The sequence below is a fragment of the Vicugna pacos genome, chromosome 8, assembly GCF_048564905.1.
Source record: "Vicugna pacos chromosome 8, VicPac4, whole genome shotgun sequence".
Classification (NCBI taxonomy): Eukaryota; Metazoa; Chordata; class Mammalia; order Artiodactyla; family Camelidae; genus Vicugna; species Vicugna pacos.
Genome location: NC_132994.1, coordinates 3,234,543 through 3,253,681, shown reverse-complemented (window position 1 = coordinate 3,253,681; position 19,139 = coordinate 3,234,543). Strand labels below are relative to the sequence as shown.

The window sequence follows — 19,139 nt, the reverse complement described above, 5'->3', positions numbered from 1 at the left end:
CCTAACATAAAAGTACATGGAAATAACGTGAGACCATTCACTTTTCATTTCATGCAGAGACTAACGCAAAAGACACCCTTCTGACCAAGAGTCTGTAAAATGGGGGTGACACTTTCTAACTTGATCACTAATTCTAAAAGTTGGGAAGAAAAATTTAGCTGAAAACTTTGGAGAAAGGAATTAAAATCACTCTACAGAAAAACGTGGTAACATTGTTATCCTTGGTCCCCATCAGTATCATAAACTGACATGAAATTCACCTGCCATTTCTTGGATCTGCAGAGTTAAAATAGGGTTAGGACAATCTGCCTTTCCTAGTAACACCTTTTATTAAATCAGCAAATGTCTATCAAATGCACTGTGTACTCACAATTGGTCCAACACGGCCAAGCTCTCCAGGGAGCCCCACTCCCCCAGGAGGACCCTGAAGTCAACAAATTAAAGAGACATGGTGATTTATGAATATTTTCTACAGTCTGTCACGACTGATATCAAATTTGATAAACCACAGACTTAGAAATATGTATCTGTGCTAGCTTTGCTTTCCAATGAGACAATAACTCATTTAACCAAATCTTAATTAGTTAAAATGGAAATCTCTTAAATTAACAGAAATGTCTTAAGTTAACAGAAATTTCTTAGGTTAATAAAATATTTTGTTTAGCAGAGTAGGGATGTGGTCACAGTGGCCACCTAGGATCTTCAGGTAGGACACTGCCAACACCGCTGGGTGGAGTGTTAGAGAGTAAGGCTGGCATCTGAGAAATCGGCCATTTTTATAGATGATGCAAAAACAAACCAAGAGATGATACTTACAGGCGGTCCAGGAATACCACGGCCCTATAAGGTTAAAATAAAAGTTGTTATGGTTTGTGACCTATACTTAGTATAAATACAGACACAGACATAACTCAGTTCAAAAATAAAGTCTGTCACTAAATAAATATGTGATGTTCATTCCACCTAAAGGACTGGATAAAGAAAAGCAAGCATGGCTTTACTTCTAAAGGAAGCAGCAGCTTGCTTCAGCTCCTCAATATTCCTTTGATGTCTAAGCTAACCAGTAATATATTTTCCAAACTGTTTTTTGAAAGAAGTCTTCCATGCTTGCCCTCAGGAGAACGCCCCATCACTCACAAAGAGGCACATCACAACCTGACAGTTAAAGAAGTTTTTCATTTGTCGTGTTTTATAGGAAACCTACTTTAAAAGCAATACAATGCCTCTTCACAATAGATCGTGTGGTATTTAGAAGTTCCCCAAACATTTAACTCAGAAGAGCAGCGGAGAAAAAAAGAGTCAGAAACACACCCCTTGACAGGTAGGTGGTACTTCCAGACACCAAAGCCAGTAGAAACTGAAAATGAAACGGTGGCACTTCTGAAATGACCTCTGATGGGATTCTAATTTAATGCACTGAATTTTGTTTTAAACCCAGTCATTCTATCTCCCTCTCCTGTACATTTTACATCTCTTTAGCAATACCCAATTGCGTGTAGTCAAGGATTGAATTCATGTCTTATGCACACTCCTGGCCTCAATTCCAAGCACAGGAACTAGTATATAAAAAGCTCTAATGCCATGCATGTTGAACTTAATAAAACAAAGCACCAGCTGCCTAGAACTCCCTCGTCTCTCTCTTTCCTTTCCAGGCTCAGTCTCCTCGCCTTGGGATTCCTCCCTACTCTCGTCCCTCTTACATTAGCTGGAATTGCTTTTACTTGCAACTGTCTCTGATGCCATATTTGTTAGCTTGTCCTTTCTGACTTCCTTTCCCAAACTATCCATATACGAAGCACCCAATGGAATCAATGTCCACCCTCTGATGATATTATTATTTCTAATTATTTAGGCAGACAAAACAAGCATGAATTGCTCATGAGCAGTATGTTTTAATAAGTAGGGTTTTTTTTAAGGCATTCTTTGGAAAATTCCTCCTATTTGAACATTTATTATGTGGATCAATTTGGGAAATAAGTGTTATGCTTGAAAAGACCGAAGTAATCAATAAGTTATTTCATTAGCAGAAGCCGAGAGGTTTGACAAATTTCACTAAAGGTTTTTGGTTTTTTTTTTCAAGGCATCTCTATAAGATGTTGAGCTCTGAGTTGAAAATATGGAAGAAAAGCCAGCAAGCTATTCACTTCTGAAAATAGGCTTAGAATGGAAAAGTTGACAGGTGCCAAAATACGGCAAAGAAAACAGCACATATAGAAAACAAGGAGGAAAAATACAGATTAAGGATAAAACCAAAGAGGAATGAAGAGCAAGACAGAAAGGCAGAGCAGCCTGAGAGCCTAGTCGTCTATGGATGGAAATAACACAAGTCTGCTGCATGGTGCCGTGTAGAAAAAGACCAGCCAGGGAACCAGGTGGCTGATAATATGTGATGAGTGCTATTTCATTAGAGATAAAACCAGTGGTGAGGACAGTGGTGTGATGCCAAGGTCTCAACACTGAATACTTAGATTTGCTGTTGTTATGCAAAAAAATGTCTTCTAGTTGGGGGTGGGGAAAGGATTGTCTATTGCGAAATGCCTGCCACCTGTAAACAGACATTGCATTATATCCCATGCATTCAAATTGCTCTAAAATTTTCCTACTCATCGTGGGATGCTTACTGCACCAAATAAATCGTAAAATCCTGTGCGATGTGTACTATGTAGAAAACTGCATTGAAAAAAAATTCTCTGTGGCAGAATCTTACCTAAAGGTTAGAAAGGTTAGAGATATTGATCATGTCCCTTTACATTTACTTACTGGAAAGCCACGCGGTCCCGGCACTCCAGGTTCTCCCTGTCAATGAAAATAGCTTCATTGTACTTAGCTTTTTGTAGCATGACTATGCAGATATGAAAACTGCATCAATATTGACATCATTACAACACTCCATCTGAATGGTTTTAATGTAATTCAATTCAACTAAAACACAACTTGAGCTGAACAAGTGTATTTCAGCTACTTCACAACTAATCTGTTTGTTGATTTGGAAACACTACAATAAAATTACACTTCAGTGTTTAATTAATATCAGCAATGAATGCCTGGTGGCTAACTTACTTTTTGTCCTCTTGGTCCAACAGAGCCAGGAGATCCATCAGGTCCTGTTAACCCCTAACAAAACAAGATGACATTACAGCATAGCATCCTTAGGCAAACCACTAAGTGGATAATTCCCTTTTATTTATTAATTATGTACAAGATGGTTATCTATGCATGATGCAAATACTTATAAAGAAACACCTCTCGGGAAGGTATGGCTCAAGCGGTAAAGCGCATGCTTAGCATGCAGGAGGTCCTAGGTTCAATCCTTGGTACCTCCTCTAAGAATAAATAAATAAATAAATAAATAAATAAACAAACAAACAAACAAACAAACCTAATCCCCTACCTGGCCAAAAAAAATTTTTTTTAAATGAAATACATCTCTATATGTTTACTCAAAAGTAATGTTTAACATAAGATCTGCCTGTGAGTTACTTTTTGTTGATAAATTTTATATTCCTAACTTCCTGTTAAATGCATTGTTTATCACAAGGTTCAATAATTTAGTACTTTTTGCCTCTGCTTTGAAATGCAATATGTTACTGTTATTTTATTTTATTTTATTTTATTTACTTTTTTTTAAGGGGGAAGGTAATTAGGTTTATTTATTTATTTACTATTTCTTAAACAAAGGTACTGGGGATTGAACCCAGGACCTTGTGCATGCTAAGCACACGTTCTACCTCTGAGCTATCCCCTCCCCTCTGTGATACAATAATTAAAGTATTCTAATAGCCAAATCTGATGGGACAGTGGCTGGTCTTGGCTCTGCCACTTGTCCATATTTATGTACCTCTTTTACTTCACTTCTAAAATAAAATTACTATATGTCTCTATAACTCTCTAATGATGCCTTAAGAGGTAAAATGTTTCTTCAATGGGAATTAAAACTAATTAATCTCATTATTGCCTTATAGCCACCTAAAATTTTCTAGCAATGACAACTACTTACTGAAGAATATTATCTTTTAAAGCTGAATCGCTTGAAAACATGCAAGATTCCAGGCTCTCGCTATAATTAAGTATACATTTTCATGTGTGCCACTCAGTATGTAGATCAAGTCCATTACTGTAAAACACATTTAGAACCACCACAGGTAATGCTTAAGCAGTTATTATAGCATAACTTCCAAATACGGTTGTTTTCCCTAACAGTGCTTACTTTATCATCATCCTCAACATAAAACAGACATTAAAGCATGATAACACTACGTGTGCATCCGAATTTCCATTCAGTGACAATGCACCTTCATCTTTTAATTTTTCTGTACTTTTAGATGTTGTCATTTGTAATGTAATCTGGAAACTATGCCTTACTAAAGATAAATATGTGTGTGTGTCTGTAGACATATACATATGTATGTGCACATATTCATATATGCGTGCATAGGTAAATATCTTACATAACCTATCTGTTATCAAGATTTTGAAAAGGACCAAAATGATATTAATCGAGGGAGGGATTTCTTGAAAATATGAAAGCCCTACTTAAAAATGAATGATCAAAATCCATATTTAATCTGTCACAGTCTTCATAAATATCAATAAAGTGCATTCATGTAATTTGTACAGAAAACTATATCACTGGCCACCATTTTTACATTTCCCTACATCAATTAATTTTCCTCACAACTCCAAAGAGTGAATCAAAGGAAGTAGAAAAAAAATGAGTTGAAAATGTTGATTACTGGAAACTTAGCAAAGAGTGAAGTTAGTTACTCAACACACACAGAAGAATTCTTGACAGACTATCTGATTTTCGATCTCCCCAGTATGACTACAACACTGTCATTTGGGAACAAGCCCCAACGTCTGAGTTGCTGGGCACCTATGGGAATGTATTTCAGCACACAAACCATCCCTTCAGGAGACCACATGGATTTCATAAACCTCAGGGTGTGTTTGACAAATAGGACCTCTAACTCCCACTTCACACATACACCCTCCAAGACCCATCCCGGTCAATGCCCCCGCACATGGCCAGCCAGCCATCTTCCACCTGGGACTGCAGTAACTGACAAGACTGGAGGACAGGAACTACCACATATGGCAGCATCTCAGCTGCGCAACAATGAAGCAGGACGACCGGGTAACGTGGAGGCTGCTCCCAGTCACTTCTAACTTAGACTGTCTTCCTTAAGACATGTTAAATTGTGTGTAATCCCTAGGAAGCTCTCTGAATTAAACTGTAAATACAGTGTGGTGCCAGAGGATCCCGTGAGTGCTGCTATGAGATAGCCATGTAGGAAAGCAGAAACTCCATGAGGACAAGACTGCGTGTCCATGGCAATCCTGGCACACTGCCCCTGGCATCCAACACACACTCAATAAATGAAAACTGAATAAAATTAACATAGGTTAGTGCCTATTAGGTGAAGGGATTTGACACTGTCCCTCCACATCATCTTTATTTTTGGTTCAAATCCCAGCTCTGCCACTTAATTCCTGGGCAACCAAGGGCAAGTTGATCAACTCTACAGTACCTTGGTTCCTAATCTGTAAAATAAGTATAATATTAATATCTAGCTTATATGGTAATTTTGAAGATTAAATGGTCTATTACACACAAAGCGTTTACAACAGGGCCCTGAATAAATGTTAGCTGTTCTTCTCAGCATTATTTTGTGGTCAGAATGTCTTAGATGCTGTCAAGAGGTCACATAAAGTGGTATGTTTCTTGCCCTCTGGGAGCTTAAAACCTCATTCAGAAAGGGTTCTGCAAATAAACAAGCAGGCAAAAAATCTGTATTAATCACGAGCCCCCTTCACATTTCTTCGACGCCTGGCAATTTCCACTTACATTGACTCTTCAGAATAATTTCTTGATTAGTCTCCATCCTAATCAAATAACATCTATCAGGGATAATAGTTGTACATATTCGGAGGCTGTTCTAACCTCTTTCCTATAAAAAGTAGCATGGTTTAACCATAATTCCTATACTTAATTCTAATTCCTCTTCTATTTTTTTTGTTTTTGATGGATGCTATACGGATGAAAAAAGTACTGCTTCATGGAGCTCACTGAGCATGTCACAGCAAATAGTGCCTCTAAGAATATTGATGTTATTGATGGTAACAGCCCTGCTGTCCTTTGGGTGCAGAGCTTATAAGCAAGCTCTGACTTCTCTAACCTTACATGTCTGTAAGGGAAAGAGTCAGCTTAAAGTCTCAGCAGGAAAGGAGAGGTCTCATACGTTCATATTCCATCTCCTGTATTTACATTTTCATGCACACGTACACAGCTCCAACTTGCAATCATTCTTATTCATCCAAGAAATGACAGAGGAAAATATCACCAGTGGCAGAAAGAATTGCTTGCATATGAATGTATATGAAGATAAAGAAAGTGCTGTATGGGATGATATTGAAGCTGACTGCGTTCTGAAATTTCACGCTGACGCTTAGCAGAGCATACCAGCCCTCAATAGTGATTTTCTTCCAGCGTTCCAGTGACTCGGCTGGTGAGACTCAAGGCCTAATTCTAAAGCAAAGCTACCATGACTCTTTTACCCTTTCTGTCAAATATTCACTTAATTTAGGATAATTACCTTTAAGCCCTGTTCCTTTCAGATTCTTCCAAGCATCATCTGATTAACCATTTGTTAACATGACCAAAAAAAAAAAAAATACAGCTTTGGAATCCAAAGAGCAGAAGACAAAGAGGTTGGAGGTTTAAGATCCCAACACTACACTCAGATTCGCCTATCAGGAAAGAGTCCTGACATTTTCTTACTCACTTAGGTCCCAAGTCCAGGAACAAACAGCAAACTGATCTAGCCAATAATATTTCATTATTCTCAATATCTCTTCTCAATTTAGGATAAAAGATTTGTTTAAAATGTCAAAGGAGCCAAAGAGTGAAGTAAAAAAAATTTCAACTCAGAATCTCCTAAGTCTCCTGCGGCCCCATTTCAAAATTGGGTGAAGATGAATCATATAAATATTTACAAATAATTATAAAAGATCAATTAAAATATTTTTCTTAGCCATTGAATCATTCGTGTCATTTTTCTTGGTTAGTAATTCAGATACCAAAAATTCACCATCATTCTATTTCTTCCTATTTTTTCCAGTTATTCATCTGTTTCATTGGTATCTGCATGAGGCAAAACTCTCTGGAAATAGAGTGAGTCTAAACAATCAAGATATCTGGTTTCTTTCACTATCTTAGCCAGGAAATAACTCTGAGACCCTGAAAAAACTACTTGTCCTCTCAATTATTGTTTCCTTATCTGTGAAGAATAACATTAGCCAAATCTGCTTTTCAGGTAATTGTAAGATTAAAGGAAAGAATGTTTATGACTGCACATGAAAAAAAAAATGTGCTATACAAATGCAAGGTAGTTCAGTTAATTTTTTGCTGCAATGTCTAAAATATTGGCACACGCATTCATTTCTTCCTTTTTTCACTACTTCCTTTCTCTTTTCCTTTCCATCTTGCTTCCCTTTGTGATCCCAGGAAATAGATGATTCAGTGCCCTCATCCGTTTCTCCCTCTGAGGACCTTTCAGGGGCAAAGTGCTACACTATAAGAAGCTTTACTATGTTATATTTTTTAACTTTGGAAATCTGATTTGTCCTGCATGATTGTACAACAACTATAGACACAGAAAAAAAAATTATTTGTAAATGTTATTTACATTGCACTTCTAGAGATTCTGAACAAGTTTCATTCATTTATTCAAAATTTCTAAGTGTGGAAATTACTTTACAAAGTAAAACCAGGCATTGTCTTTATGATCTTACTGTAATACGTAGAGAAGAATTTCTTGATACTGCTACAAAGGCACCATTAAATTGAAATGCATAGAAATCTAGCCTTCTGTCTGATATGATGGCAACTCAACAGTGAGAAAAGACTTCAGGTGATTGGTTTATCCTTTGACTGCCTCAAAAATTAATAATAATAATAATAATAGTCATTGAATCATCTATTTCCTTTTCACATAAAACAAGGTCCAAATTTCAAAAGAATGCAGAAATAAATCCAACTTATATTGGGCTACTAGTTTATTTAGTGGCCTTGTATTTATCAGACTTTTCTGTTCTGATGTGACAGTTTTAAGTAATTCACAGTGTTACAAAGAAGAGCTTGACAGCCAACAAGTTATATCATCTCAGTTTGTATTATACAACTATTAGTTTGATATTGTTTGTATTACCCAAATTTTAGTCCCTGAGGGGCCTCAAGCACTGCCACCTTGCAAACACGGAAAGTTCAAACAAGGGGCTTTGAAATGTAAAACAAAGTCTATCTCCTAAAGCAATGACTAGCACCTCATCATTTGAATCTTAATAAAGTATCTCTTAGCAACCCTAAAATCTAGCTTTTTTTTTTCCTCAAAATGAAGGCTCTGTCCTAAACACCAGTCAAAAGTTCTTGGAATTTATAAATATAGGTTTTCAGGTAATTTTGTTGATGTAGACAAGTTCTTGGCTTGGGGAAATCACATAAAATGAAGACTTGAAGGACAGACAGTTGAGGGGCCCAGCATCACCCGTTCTCTGAGAGCAGGTGTCATATCCTACTTCACTTTGTATCCCAGTGGCAATATTTACTGAGCGACCTCGATAAATATGACCAATGTACCACGCGGCCTGAAGTCCTTTTATTCTAATGAAATCCCCCTTAGTGTTGGGTTTACCATCCAGCTCTGCATCTGAGATTTTCTCACTGGGGGGGGGGGGTGAGCTGGTGGGTAATTGGGGAAAGGCTGCTGGTTCCTAGTCGTCAAGCAACCCTAGTCAGCTGATTCCTGTTGGTGATGCCAGCCAAGGAAACACCGTGGAAAGAGAGAAAACGAATTCTGAATCTCCTATCGCATGTGTCCTGACCATTTCCGGGCCCTTGCCCCGCCGCCACACATCCCAACCCTTCAGACCCTTCTCCCCTCAAGCGCATCTTTCTTTTTTCGCTTCCTCGGAATTTAGGCGCACTCTGTCCCCTCCCCTGCCTACGGGTTCTTTTTCCAAATTACTCTAGGCAGTGCCAGGGATAGAGCAAGAGCAAAGACAGCTTGCTGCCAAGCCCCCCGGCCGAGGTTAGTCGGATTCCCCCTCCCTCGGCACCCCTGTGCCCGAAACAGGGCTGAGAGCTCACAGGGGTGACCCCGGAGTGGACTGGAAGAGGCAGGAACCGGGTACCCATTGCTGTTTTCCGAGAGGAGTAAATGCCAGCCCTGCCTGCCCTCCCCAGGGGGCCGCGAGGGACCTCCATCCTCTCAGAGCCCGGTGCAGAAAATGCTGCCTCTGTGCCCAGCCAGGAGTCAAGGTCAAGTTCAGGGTCATATACCGCCACTAGCACCTATCCCTCCAGTATCTCCCAGTCTTTCTCTCTTCCCCCACCCCACCCCACACACAGATACACACACACACACACACACACACACACACACACACACGATGCGCGCTCCTCAGCACCGTCTACTCACGTCGGCGCCCGGCGTGCCAGGCTTGCCCGGCGCTCCCGGCTTTCCCGGTTCTCCAGGGGGACCCTGGGCAGGGAGAAGGCGAGGCAGGGAGAGAAAAAGATGCACAGTTGAGACTCTTGGGGCGCACGTGGCTGCAGACTAAGGTGAAAGGAAGGAAGCGGAGCGCCAAGGCGCTGATCAACTTACCGGGGGACCTGGGGGACCCTTCGGACCTCGGTCACCCTGGAGGGGTAGGAGGAAAAGGCAGTATAGTCCGTGAGTTAGGGACGCCGCGGGGAGAAGCCCGCTCGGGGAAGGGCGAAATAGTGCAGGTTGGGGACCAAACAGGACTCGTTGACCTCCTCTCTCGGAAAACCCCCAGGCTTCTAGGCCAGGACTCCCAACCCTCACCCACATCCAGCCCTGCCTTTGGGTGGGGGGCTTCCGGCCCTCTCGAAGGACCCAGCCCAGCCGCTGGAGGAAGGATAGGGAAGCGCAGCATCAGAGGAACCAAGGGGGCTGGAGATGGAACTTACGTCGATGCCATCGATGCCGGGGACTCCAGGGGGGCCCGGCGGCCCGGGAGGACCCTGCTCGCCCGGGGGGCCTCTCTGACAAAACAGCGCACAGGGGTTAGAGGAGCACGTAGGACAACCATGTGAGACGAGGCGCGGGTTCCCCAATCCTCCCTCCTCCCACCCCCTCCCATCCACCCAGAAAAGACACGGCCCTGCGGAGGCTGGGTTTTTTTAACCAAATATAACATATGCGTCTCAAATGTGCAAGGGAACGCGGGTTTCTCCATCTCCGCAAGGTTCTGCATGAGGCTGACAGTGGGAGCCTCACCTCTGCCGAGCATTAAACCAAGGTGGGATGGGGGGGGGTGAGGAAGGGAGAGTCTCTTAGTCAAGAGATTCAATCATGAAAATGGTGGTAATTGAATAATACTATTTAATCGAGGTTAATTGCAGGTCAGAGTTTTGGCCAAAACGGAACCGCTGAGAATGGAGGCGCTCCACCCGAAACCAATCACAGCATCACTTTGTAACTCCTGTGTTCAGCAAACACTAGGGGGATACTCTTAAGGGAAAAACAAGAGAGGATGGGGCAGAAAAGCCGTGAGCCCAGGGAGCGCCTGGCCCCCTTTCAGCTCTACCTGTAGTGACAGTGACAGTGACACTCTCTCGCAGGTCTTTGCACCTCGCTTCAAAAATACACCAGATCTCAGACTGACCCTAGGGTGTGATCCCTTTTATGGGTTGCAAACGGCTAGACTTGGATGGTGCCAAAGGGGATGCTGGCATCTGAAATAGTATGGGCACGTTGCTTAGGGAATGTGGAATGTTTTTTTCTCTCTTCAGAGTTTAAAAAAGGAAAGAAAGCTTCTTTCATCAGGGAAACTTTGTTTTTCTAATCTCGGGCGACCAGACAGATTACAATGGGGTCTTTGTAAGTGAAACCTAAAACGGCGCTGGCTCCCCCGCTCCCCCCGGATCCTCTCAGGGGCGGTGGGGGAGACGCCAAGCCTTCGGGAAGTTGCAGAAATTTGGAGGGGAGCCCGGGCTGCGGGTTCCAACGCAAGCGGCGGGCACCGCGGGCGAGACGCAAGGGTTGGGGCTGTATCCGAGGCCGGGGGAGCAGGAGAGGGGGCTGCAACCGCGTCTCTGGAATCCCGCCTCCTCCCGCCGGGCCTGCTCTAGATCGAGTCAGGATGGGGGAGGGAAGAGGATGGGGGAGGGGAGGGGAAGGAACAGCCAGGCTGAACAATAAACCCCGGCCTCCACCGCCAGAGCCTGCAGGAGGCCGGGCGCCCTTTCCCGGGCGGAGGGGTCACCTAGGGCCCCTGCCGCCAACCGTGCCGCAGCAGGTGTTCTAGGCTGGAGGGAGCGTGGGGCCCCGCAGCCCCAGGGATGCTCGGCGTTTTCCGCCCCCGGAATCTCTCCCCGACGGCTGCGCGCCAGCCTCTCCGTGTGTGCGCGTGGAAAATGCCATTGCGTCTCTTCCCCGGCTTACCTGGTCGGTGGTCTGACTGGACTGGAAGGGAAAAGACGGGGAGACAGTGAGAAGGCGCACAACTTACTTGAGCCGCGCACAAGCAGAGCCCCGACAGCAGCAGGCGCAGCCCGAGGGCCCCGCGGCCCCGCGCGCTCCAGGCCATGCCGGCCGCCCGCGGCTAGTCCCCGGCCCGGCCGCGCCACGCGCCCGCGGCGGCACTGGTCCCCTCAAAGAGCGCCCCCGGGAGTAGTGGTTGCACAGCTGCCCCAGCCGGGGAGGCGTCGGTTCCTCCGGTTTATGAATGGCCCCGGAGAGGGTCCTGGGGATTGGAGGAGAGCTTGCGGGCCAGAGGGCGGATAGGATGACAACAGTCCCCTTTAACCCTTTCCCCACGGCCCGCTCGGGCTCGCCTTTGCCTCCGCCCCGCCCGCCCCAGGGCAGCCTCTCTGTCCGCAGAGCCTCCTTGGGGGACCTGTGAGCCACTAGACCAACAATGTTCTTGGAGAGATGTTTGGGAAGGGGAAAGGGAGGTTCATACGCCACCCAAGGGAGGACCAGAAACCCCTGAGGTGTTTCTACCCGCCAGGCTGAGGGTGGGGCCTGTCTTCCTTAATGTCTATCTGGTTGGTCCAGCAAAGCCTTTCTCTTGGGAGAAAGAGAGTGGGGAGGTGGGGAGTTTAGGCAGGTGGAGAGAGATAAGCTGGGGCACGTGGCCTTTGCTGGCGGTCCAGGGACTCACTGTTATCCTGGCGGGCAGCTCATGGCAAGTTTCTCTCCTGGGTCGCAGTGGGTCACAGTGGATGAGCATCCATTGAAGTTCAAACTGGAGAAAGAGAGCAGACTGTCAGTTCAGGTTCCTTTGGAGGACAGAAGAGGGTCATTTAATAGAGAGGTGAGTCTGTGAGTGTAGTCCAACTGTTCAGTGTCTGGTCACCAACTTGATCTCAGCCCAGCAGGACTCTCGTTCCTTGAATACAATTTTTCCAGTGGAAATGAGCCCTCCCCATATTTCTCCTGGCCTTGGACGTAGATGTCTTTAGTTCTGCAGTGCTCCACTTAGTCCTAGACAGGACCGCTGGCACTGACTTTCTATTTCTGTCCTCACCATGACCTTCAAGAGGTAAATTCTATTAAAATGAGATACAGAACAGAGAGCTGCCCTAGGCACAAGCCAGTAAGTATCAGAGTTTGGATGGGAACCCGAACCTACTGAACACCACAGAGGATATGTGCACTAAGACAGCACATGGGAAAAGATTAGACGCAGCAGAAGAGGCAGCAGCCAGGAATAAAGTAGAGAAAAGAAAATCGGGTTCTGGGAAACATGCCGGAGAAGACATTCGCCAAGGAGTGGTCCCAGCTTAAAGTGGAAATAGGAAGGTCTGGAAGTGGAGGGAATGAGAGAAATTTAGGACTCAGGAGAAAAAACAAGATAATCAAAAAATATTTAAATGTTATGTAATCTTATGCACTGATTGAAGAGCTATACAATGTCCAGATAACTACTTACATTTTATTAGGTGTTAAGGTAGAAAGAGCAGAACAGAAGAGAAACAGAACAAAGGAAGAATGGCCAGGTCTGAATCTGAAAGCCTCAGGTAACAAGATTAAAAAAAGAAAAAACAATGGTGTACCCCATAGGAGCTTGCCACCACTGGCTGCGCTGGTCCCTCTTCACTGAGGAAGTTCCTTGCTACACATTTCTAATCGGATCCTCATTTTTTGGTCAGTTGATTCTCTTGGCATTATGCAAATGTCTAGTTCAGTGCCCAGGTCCTGAATCTAAATGTAATCTAAATGTAAACTAACATAACATAACGTCTCTTTTCTTTCACCCAATGATAATCTGCACTCTCTCTCCTGCCAAAGGGACTCTTCATCTACTGGCTCTAGAATTAAGTTAGAAATATGTTTGCCATTGTTACAGAAGCATCCAAAGTTGAGGTTCAGATTTGGAGAGGATGAAAGATGAAGTCCTTCACTTCTACCCATAAAGGAAGGGAAAGTTAAACAAAAGGAGGTTTTCCATTTTATAAAGGGATGAAACTAAGACATCAAGCTTTCACACTCCTGCATTGCTACCCCTTCTCACGTGATTCTAACTGCCCTGGAGTTCTCCTCTTTCTCCATTTTTCTTGTTTCTCTCAACCCTACCATGACTTCTCTCCAGAAAATGTGGACCTCTGAAAAAAACAATGAAGTGGGATGAAAAGGAAGTGAGCAGCTCAATCAAGACATATTTTAATATGGAAACTTATATACTGGTGGGAAATACAGCTTAGCAGTAGAGCACATGCTTAACATGCACAAGGTCCTGGGTTCTATCCCTAGTGCCTCCATTAAAAAAAAAAAAGTTATCTACAAATTATATAAAAACGATACTGATCTGTGTATTCTTGGTGTGAGTTATTTAACCATAGCCTACTGGCATCCTTTACAAAAGAACTGCTTTCCAAACCGCATGATATCTTGCAGCTAAGGAAATCACTTTACCAAACACTTTATTTTTAATCAGAATAGTCTTGTTGGCTTGGGGGCAGGGGGATATTCTTTCTTTGGTTCTGTTCTAAACTGGAAATTTTAAAAAGAAGTGGACAATTTCAAAGGAAGATTTAAAAAAAAAGAGGGATTTTTTTTCCTTAATGACTACTAAATACCTGGCACTGCCTCCAACAGCTTTTGAAGCCGCTCACACATGGGAAAAGGGGCACAGAGAGGTCAAGTGATTTCACCACAGGTCACACAGCCAGTAAATGTCAGAGCTGGCATTGTAAATGTGCTTAACTCTAAAATAAGGGCTTTCTATGCCACCCCAGTCAGCCTCCCCAAAAAATACATCCTATCTCCAGGATGAATCACGATGTTTCTAAGCAGGTAATCAGGGCATTTGGTAATTGAACATTTGTATTTAAGATGAATAGAAAAGAAGAGAGATCTACATATTAAAGCCGCGTAAACCTTTTTCCATCAGGTTATAGAAAACTTCAGAACTAGATAGACTAAGAAACTTAGATAAGAATTCAAAACCTTCCCTATTTGCGTGCTTATTATGGAAATATATCCAGAAGCAAAATTTCTAGTGTTCCTCCCAAAATTGGCTGCTGTTTCTACGTGCAGTTACATACTCATGTGTATGACAAAATATCACACAGGAAGAAAAGTTATAATTCTTTTTCCTCAATGACCAGATAGAAGTTTCACCAGACTAAGAAAATGTGTCTCCTCCTCCCTAACTCTCAAAATAAGAGAAACCCCTCAGACAATTATATTCATTAAGTCCTTCGTGAGTTGGTATCAAACTAGGCATACATTTTTTAAAAACTGTTTTGCAAAACATTTTGCAGCATGCCAGTACCAATGGGGTCCTTTGCCTTAACCATTCATGCACTTTCGTGGAGACTGCAATACATTGCTACGAGCACTTTCTTGATCCTCAAGGTTTAATCTTTTTCTTCTTTCTGTAATGTGACATAATGATTTACTATGTTGTAAAATCTTTGTGAAATATTTCTATATAAAAACATTATGGAGGACAAACTAGTCATGCATTGTATGTGTGTGATATTTTGATTCTCAAAAATAATTTATACCCTAATCACCTTGAGAAACTTTAATTATATGGCTAACTGGGAAATCTATATTTAGATAGTTCATTAAAGTTACTTATTGCAAAAAGCAAAGTAATTCATTAAGCTGTTTTCCCAAACATGTAATTCTCTCCAAATAAATTGGTACCCCTGTTTAAATATACAAGGTGCAACTGTAGTACAGAATAATGCAGGAATGGAATGGAATTCATCTGTGGATGCAGGCAGGGCTGTGACAGAGTGCCACTCAGATGAGAAGTTTCTGAACACTTCTGTGCTTCCATGTAAACACCACCTACGCACTAATAATCATCTACACAAAAACTGTTTGAGGGCATGCAATATGTATTCCAATTTCCATGCTAGTTTTTTTTATTGAAGTATAGTCAGTTTACAACATTGTGTCAATTTCTGGTGTACAGCATAATGTTTCAGTCATACATATACATACATATCTTCCTTTTCATATTCTTTTTCATTATAGGTTACTACAAGACATTGGATATAGTTCCCTGTGCTCTACAGCATAAACTTGTTTATCTATTTTATATATAGTAGCTATAACTATATATGAAATATATATATTGCAGCTAGTGTCTGCAAATCTCGAACTTCCAATTTATCCCTTCCCATCCCTCCCCACAAAACCATAAGTTTTTTTTTCTATGTCTGTGGGTCTATTTCTGTTTTGTAAATAAGTTCATTTGTGTCTTTTTTTTAGATTTCACATATAAGTGATTTCATAAGGTATTTATGCTAATTATTTTGATGGTAGATTGGCAGGGTTTCTTGATAAAGTTACTTTCATTATACATTTAAAATGCTGATTTCTGTGTTTCCCATTTACATACCTGGAATCATTCTTCTCTTTGAATACCCACTGACAAAATATACATGGCAAATATTTTAATTTAGTTCTTCAGTGAACATTTTTGAAGTCCCAATATAAGCTGGCACTAAGGGAACATGCTAGGAAAACCAAACATATTCTGCTCCCTGCAATGGTCTCACAGTATGTGACACTTGAGAAAAAAAGCAGAGAAATAAAAAGTAAAAAAGTTTTTTAATCTATTAAACAGAACATAAAATGACCTTTAAAAAATATCCCTTTTGCAGCATAAGATACTTCTCCATTGTTTCAAGGAAAACTGAGTTGTGTGAGTGTAAGTTGCCTTACATGTGCCCAGATTCATTATTATCCAATTCGTTTCTATAGAACTCTAAGGTATAATTCCATCCCCTAAGAAAAAGTCCAGCTGACAGTACATTAAAACAAGGAATTTTGGCCCCAACTCTACTCTTTTAATAGGGCTACTGATTTCTACTTATTTTGCTGGATTATTGAGAAATATTAATAAAGTATTTAAGCCCTTCTTAAGAACTAAACAAAAACTAATAGCACACAACTCTATTTTCCTCCTGAAAGAGAATTCTAATGATAAACTATGGAGCTTGACTCAGTGAGAATGGCACAGGCTTAATTTTTTACAAACTGAATTATTATGATTAAGTTTTATATATAATGCCTAAAAATCAGCTCTTCACAGATAAATTCTTTAACAGGAGACATATTTCATTGAGATCTTTGTCATCAGTGGCAACAAAGATTTAAAGAAATACTTGAACTCACGGATCTCATGCTTCTTTTCAGTTTATGATGAGATGTTGGTTTCCACCATCATAAGGGATCTTCTTTAAGTGAAGCTTCCTGTTTGCTGAGCAGGAAGCTTTGAGCTGCTACAAAACCAGAAATTTCTCCAACTCTATGTAGATTAGGCCATGTAGTTCCAGACCTAGCACCAGGAATGCGGTTAAATCTGAGTGAACACATCAGAATCACACCAATGGCAGAGGTAGAATGGTGAAAGGGAACGTAGTAGACTGGGAGTTCACAGACCTGACAAGGAGTCATTTACTTAATTTTTAATTCAACATGTCTTTATATAATGCATTTGTGTGCTTCAAGATAGATACTACTGAAGACACAAAAATGTTTAATATATAGGATGGTGCCTAAGCTGAAAATGCTTTTGACAATAAATATGACAGCAGTTGAGAAAGATACATTTCTGGCTAACATAATCAAGAAGGGCATCATAAAACATGTAATACTAAGATTTTCATAAGCAGAGATGGGGAGGGTAAAGGATAGAGTTCTGAAGAGAGGAGGTGACAATAACAAGGCACAAGGGTGGAACGTGACATACAGAGGAGAGAGCGAATTCACTGTGGTAAAGAGTAGGCATCAGGCTTTCCCCCTTGAATGCCAAGCTAAGAAATCTGAATACTATCGAGTAGATAATTATTGGATTGTCATCAAATAGTTTTTGGCAACTGAGATAGAGGTGAGGAAATGTGGTCTTGATACAGAAGGGCTTTCCAAGGAGATGGATGTGGAAATAAATGATGATCTGTTGAGGCAGAGGGAGGCTCTGTAGTAGAGCATCAATAAGCGTTACACTCTGAGCTACAGTGAGATGTCCTGGTTATTGGCCAACTTAAAAAAAAAAAAAATCCCCCCCCTCATGCCATATGCTCCTTTAGCTAACATACCCTGTTTCCTGCTCCCCATCACACAAAACTCAGAAGCCTCCAAATCCTTCCCTTCTGTTCTCTCCTGAACCCTTTTTGACTGGGCTCTCACTCCCAATACTCCAATGGGTCTTTTCTCAAAATCAGCCCCATTGGTTTCTAAATCCAATTATCAACTCCCAGTCGTCATCTTATTTGCCCTATCGGCATTTGAGTGAGTTGACCATTCCATCTTCCCTGAAATACTATTTTCCCTTGACTTTCAGATTACCCCGATCTCCTGGCTCTCTCCTACACATGCTCTTGTTGGTCTCTTTGGCAGAACCTTCCTCACATCAGTAACCTCTAAATGTTGGCTGTTTGGGGCTCCATTCTAGGGCTTCTCTATTACAGTCAACTTTCAGTTATTTCATCTTGTTCATGGCTTTTAAAACCACATGTATGTTGACAGCTCTCAGAGTTCTACTCCCAGCTGGACCTGTCTCTTGAACTCCAGGACGTATCTAACTACACGCTCAGCAACTTCACTTAGATGTCTAATAGGTATCAAACTCCTGATCAAACTTAGATATTCCAAACCAACAGCTGATATTCACACTGATACTTGCTCTTTTCATAGTCTTTCCATCTCAACAAATGGAAACACTACACTTCCAATTACTTACACCAAAAATATCAATTCATCCATTCTTCTTTCTTCTTCTTTCTCTTACAATTAAAATTTCATTTACTTTGCCCTCAAAATATATCAGGATCTGACCATTTTGTACTGCCTTCACTACTACCACTTTCTTCTAAACCAAGACCATCCCTGCCAGAATTATTGCAGTACCTCTCAAGATCTCCACTTAATAAATGAAATTGATGAACCTCTAACCGGGCTCAAAAAGAAAAAAGAAGACACAAATAAACAAAATAAGAAATGAACAGGAAGAAATAACAACAGATACCACAAAAAATACAAAAAAAAAATCTTAAGATAATACAAGGAATAGTTATATGCCAACAAATTGGACAACCTGGAAGAAATGGACAAGTTTTTAGAAACATACAGTCTGCCAAGACTGAATCAGGAAGAATCAGATAATCTGAACAGACTGATCACTAAAAGTGAAGTCAAATTTGTAATTAAGAAAAAAATCCCTGCAAACAAAAGTCCAGGACCAGATGGCTTCAGTGGGGAGTTCTATCAAACATACAAAGAAGAATCTATACCTATCCTTCTTCAACTATTCCAGAAAAATTGAAGAGGAAGGAACACTCCCAAATTCCTATTCTGTAAGGCCACCATCACCCTGATATCAAAACCAAATAAAGACACTACCAAGAAAAAGAAAGAAAATTATAGGCTAATATATTTGGTGAAAATAGATGCAAAAATCCTTAACAAAATATTAGCATACTGAATCCAACAATACATAAAAAAAAATACACTATGATCAAGTTGGATTCATTCCAGGATCACAAAGCTGGTCCAACATATACAAATCAATCAATGTAATACACCACATTAACAAAACAAAGGATTAGAATCACATGATCATCTCAACAGATGCAGAAAAAGCATCCG

At 41.4% G+C, this 19,139-nt stretch overlaps 1 protein-coding gene across 1 annotated transcript in view; it reads right to left on the bottom strand.

Annotated features, from left to right (window-relative positions):
• Nucleotides 1-19,139, bottom strand: part of COL9A1 (collagen type IX alpha 1 chain) — an 84,928-nt gene that overhangs the window by 49,719 nt on the left and 16,070 nt on the right. The window contains 9 exon segments of the mRNA XM_072965487.1: nt 371-424; nt 817-840; nt 2,761-2,796; nt 3,061-3,114; nt 9,477-9,539; nt 9,663-9,698; nt 9,992-10,066; nt 11,469-11,489; nt 12,190-12,273. Coding sequence (XP_072821588.1) covers nt 371-424; nt 817-840; nt 2,761-2,796; nt 3,061-3,114; nt 9,477-9,539; nt 9,663-9,698; nt 9,992-10,066; nt 11,469-11,489; nt 12,190-12,273 — 447 coding nt within the window.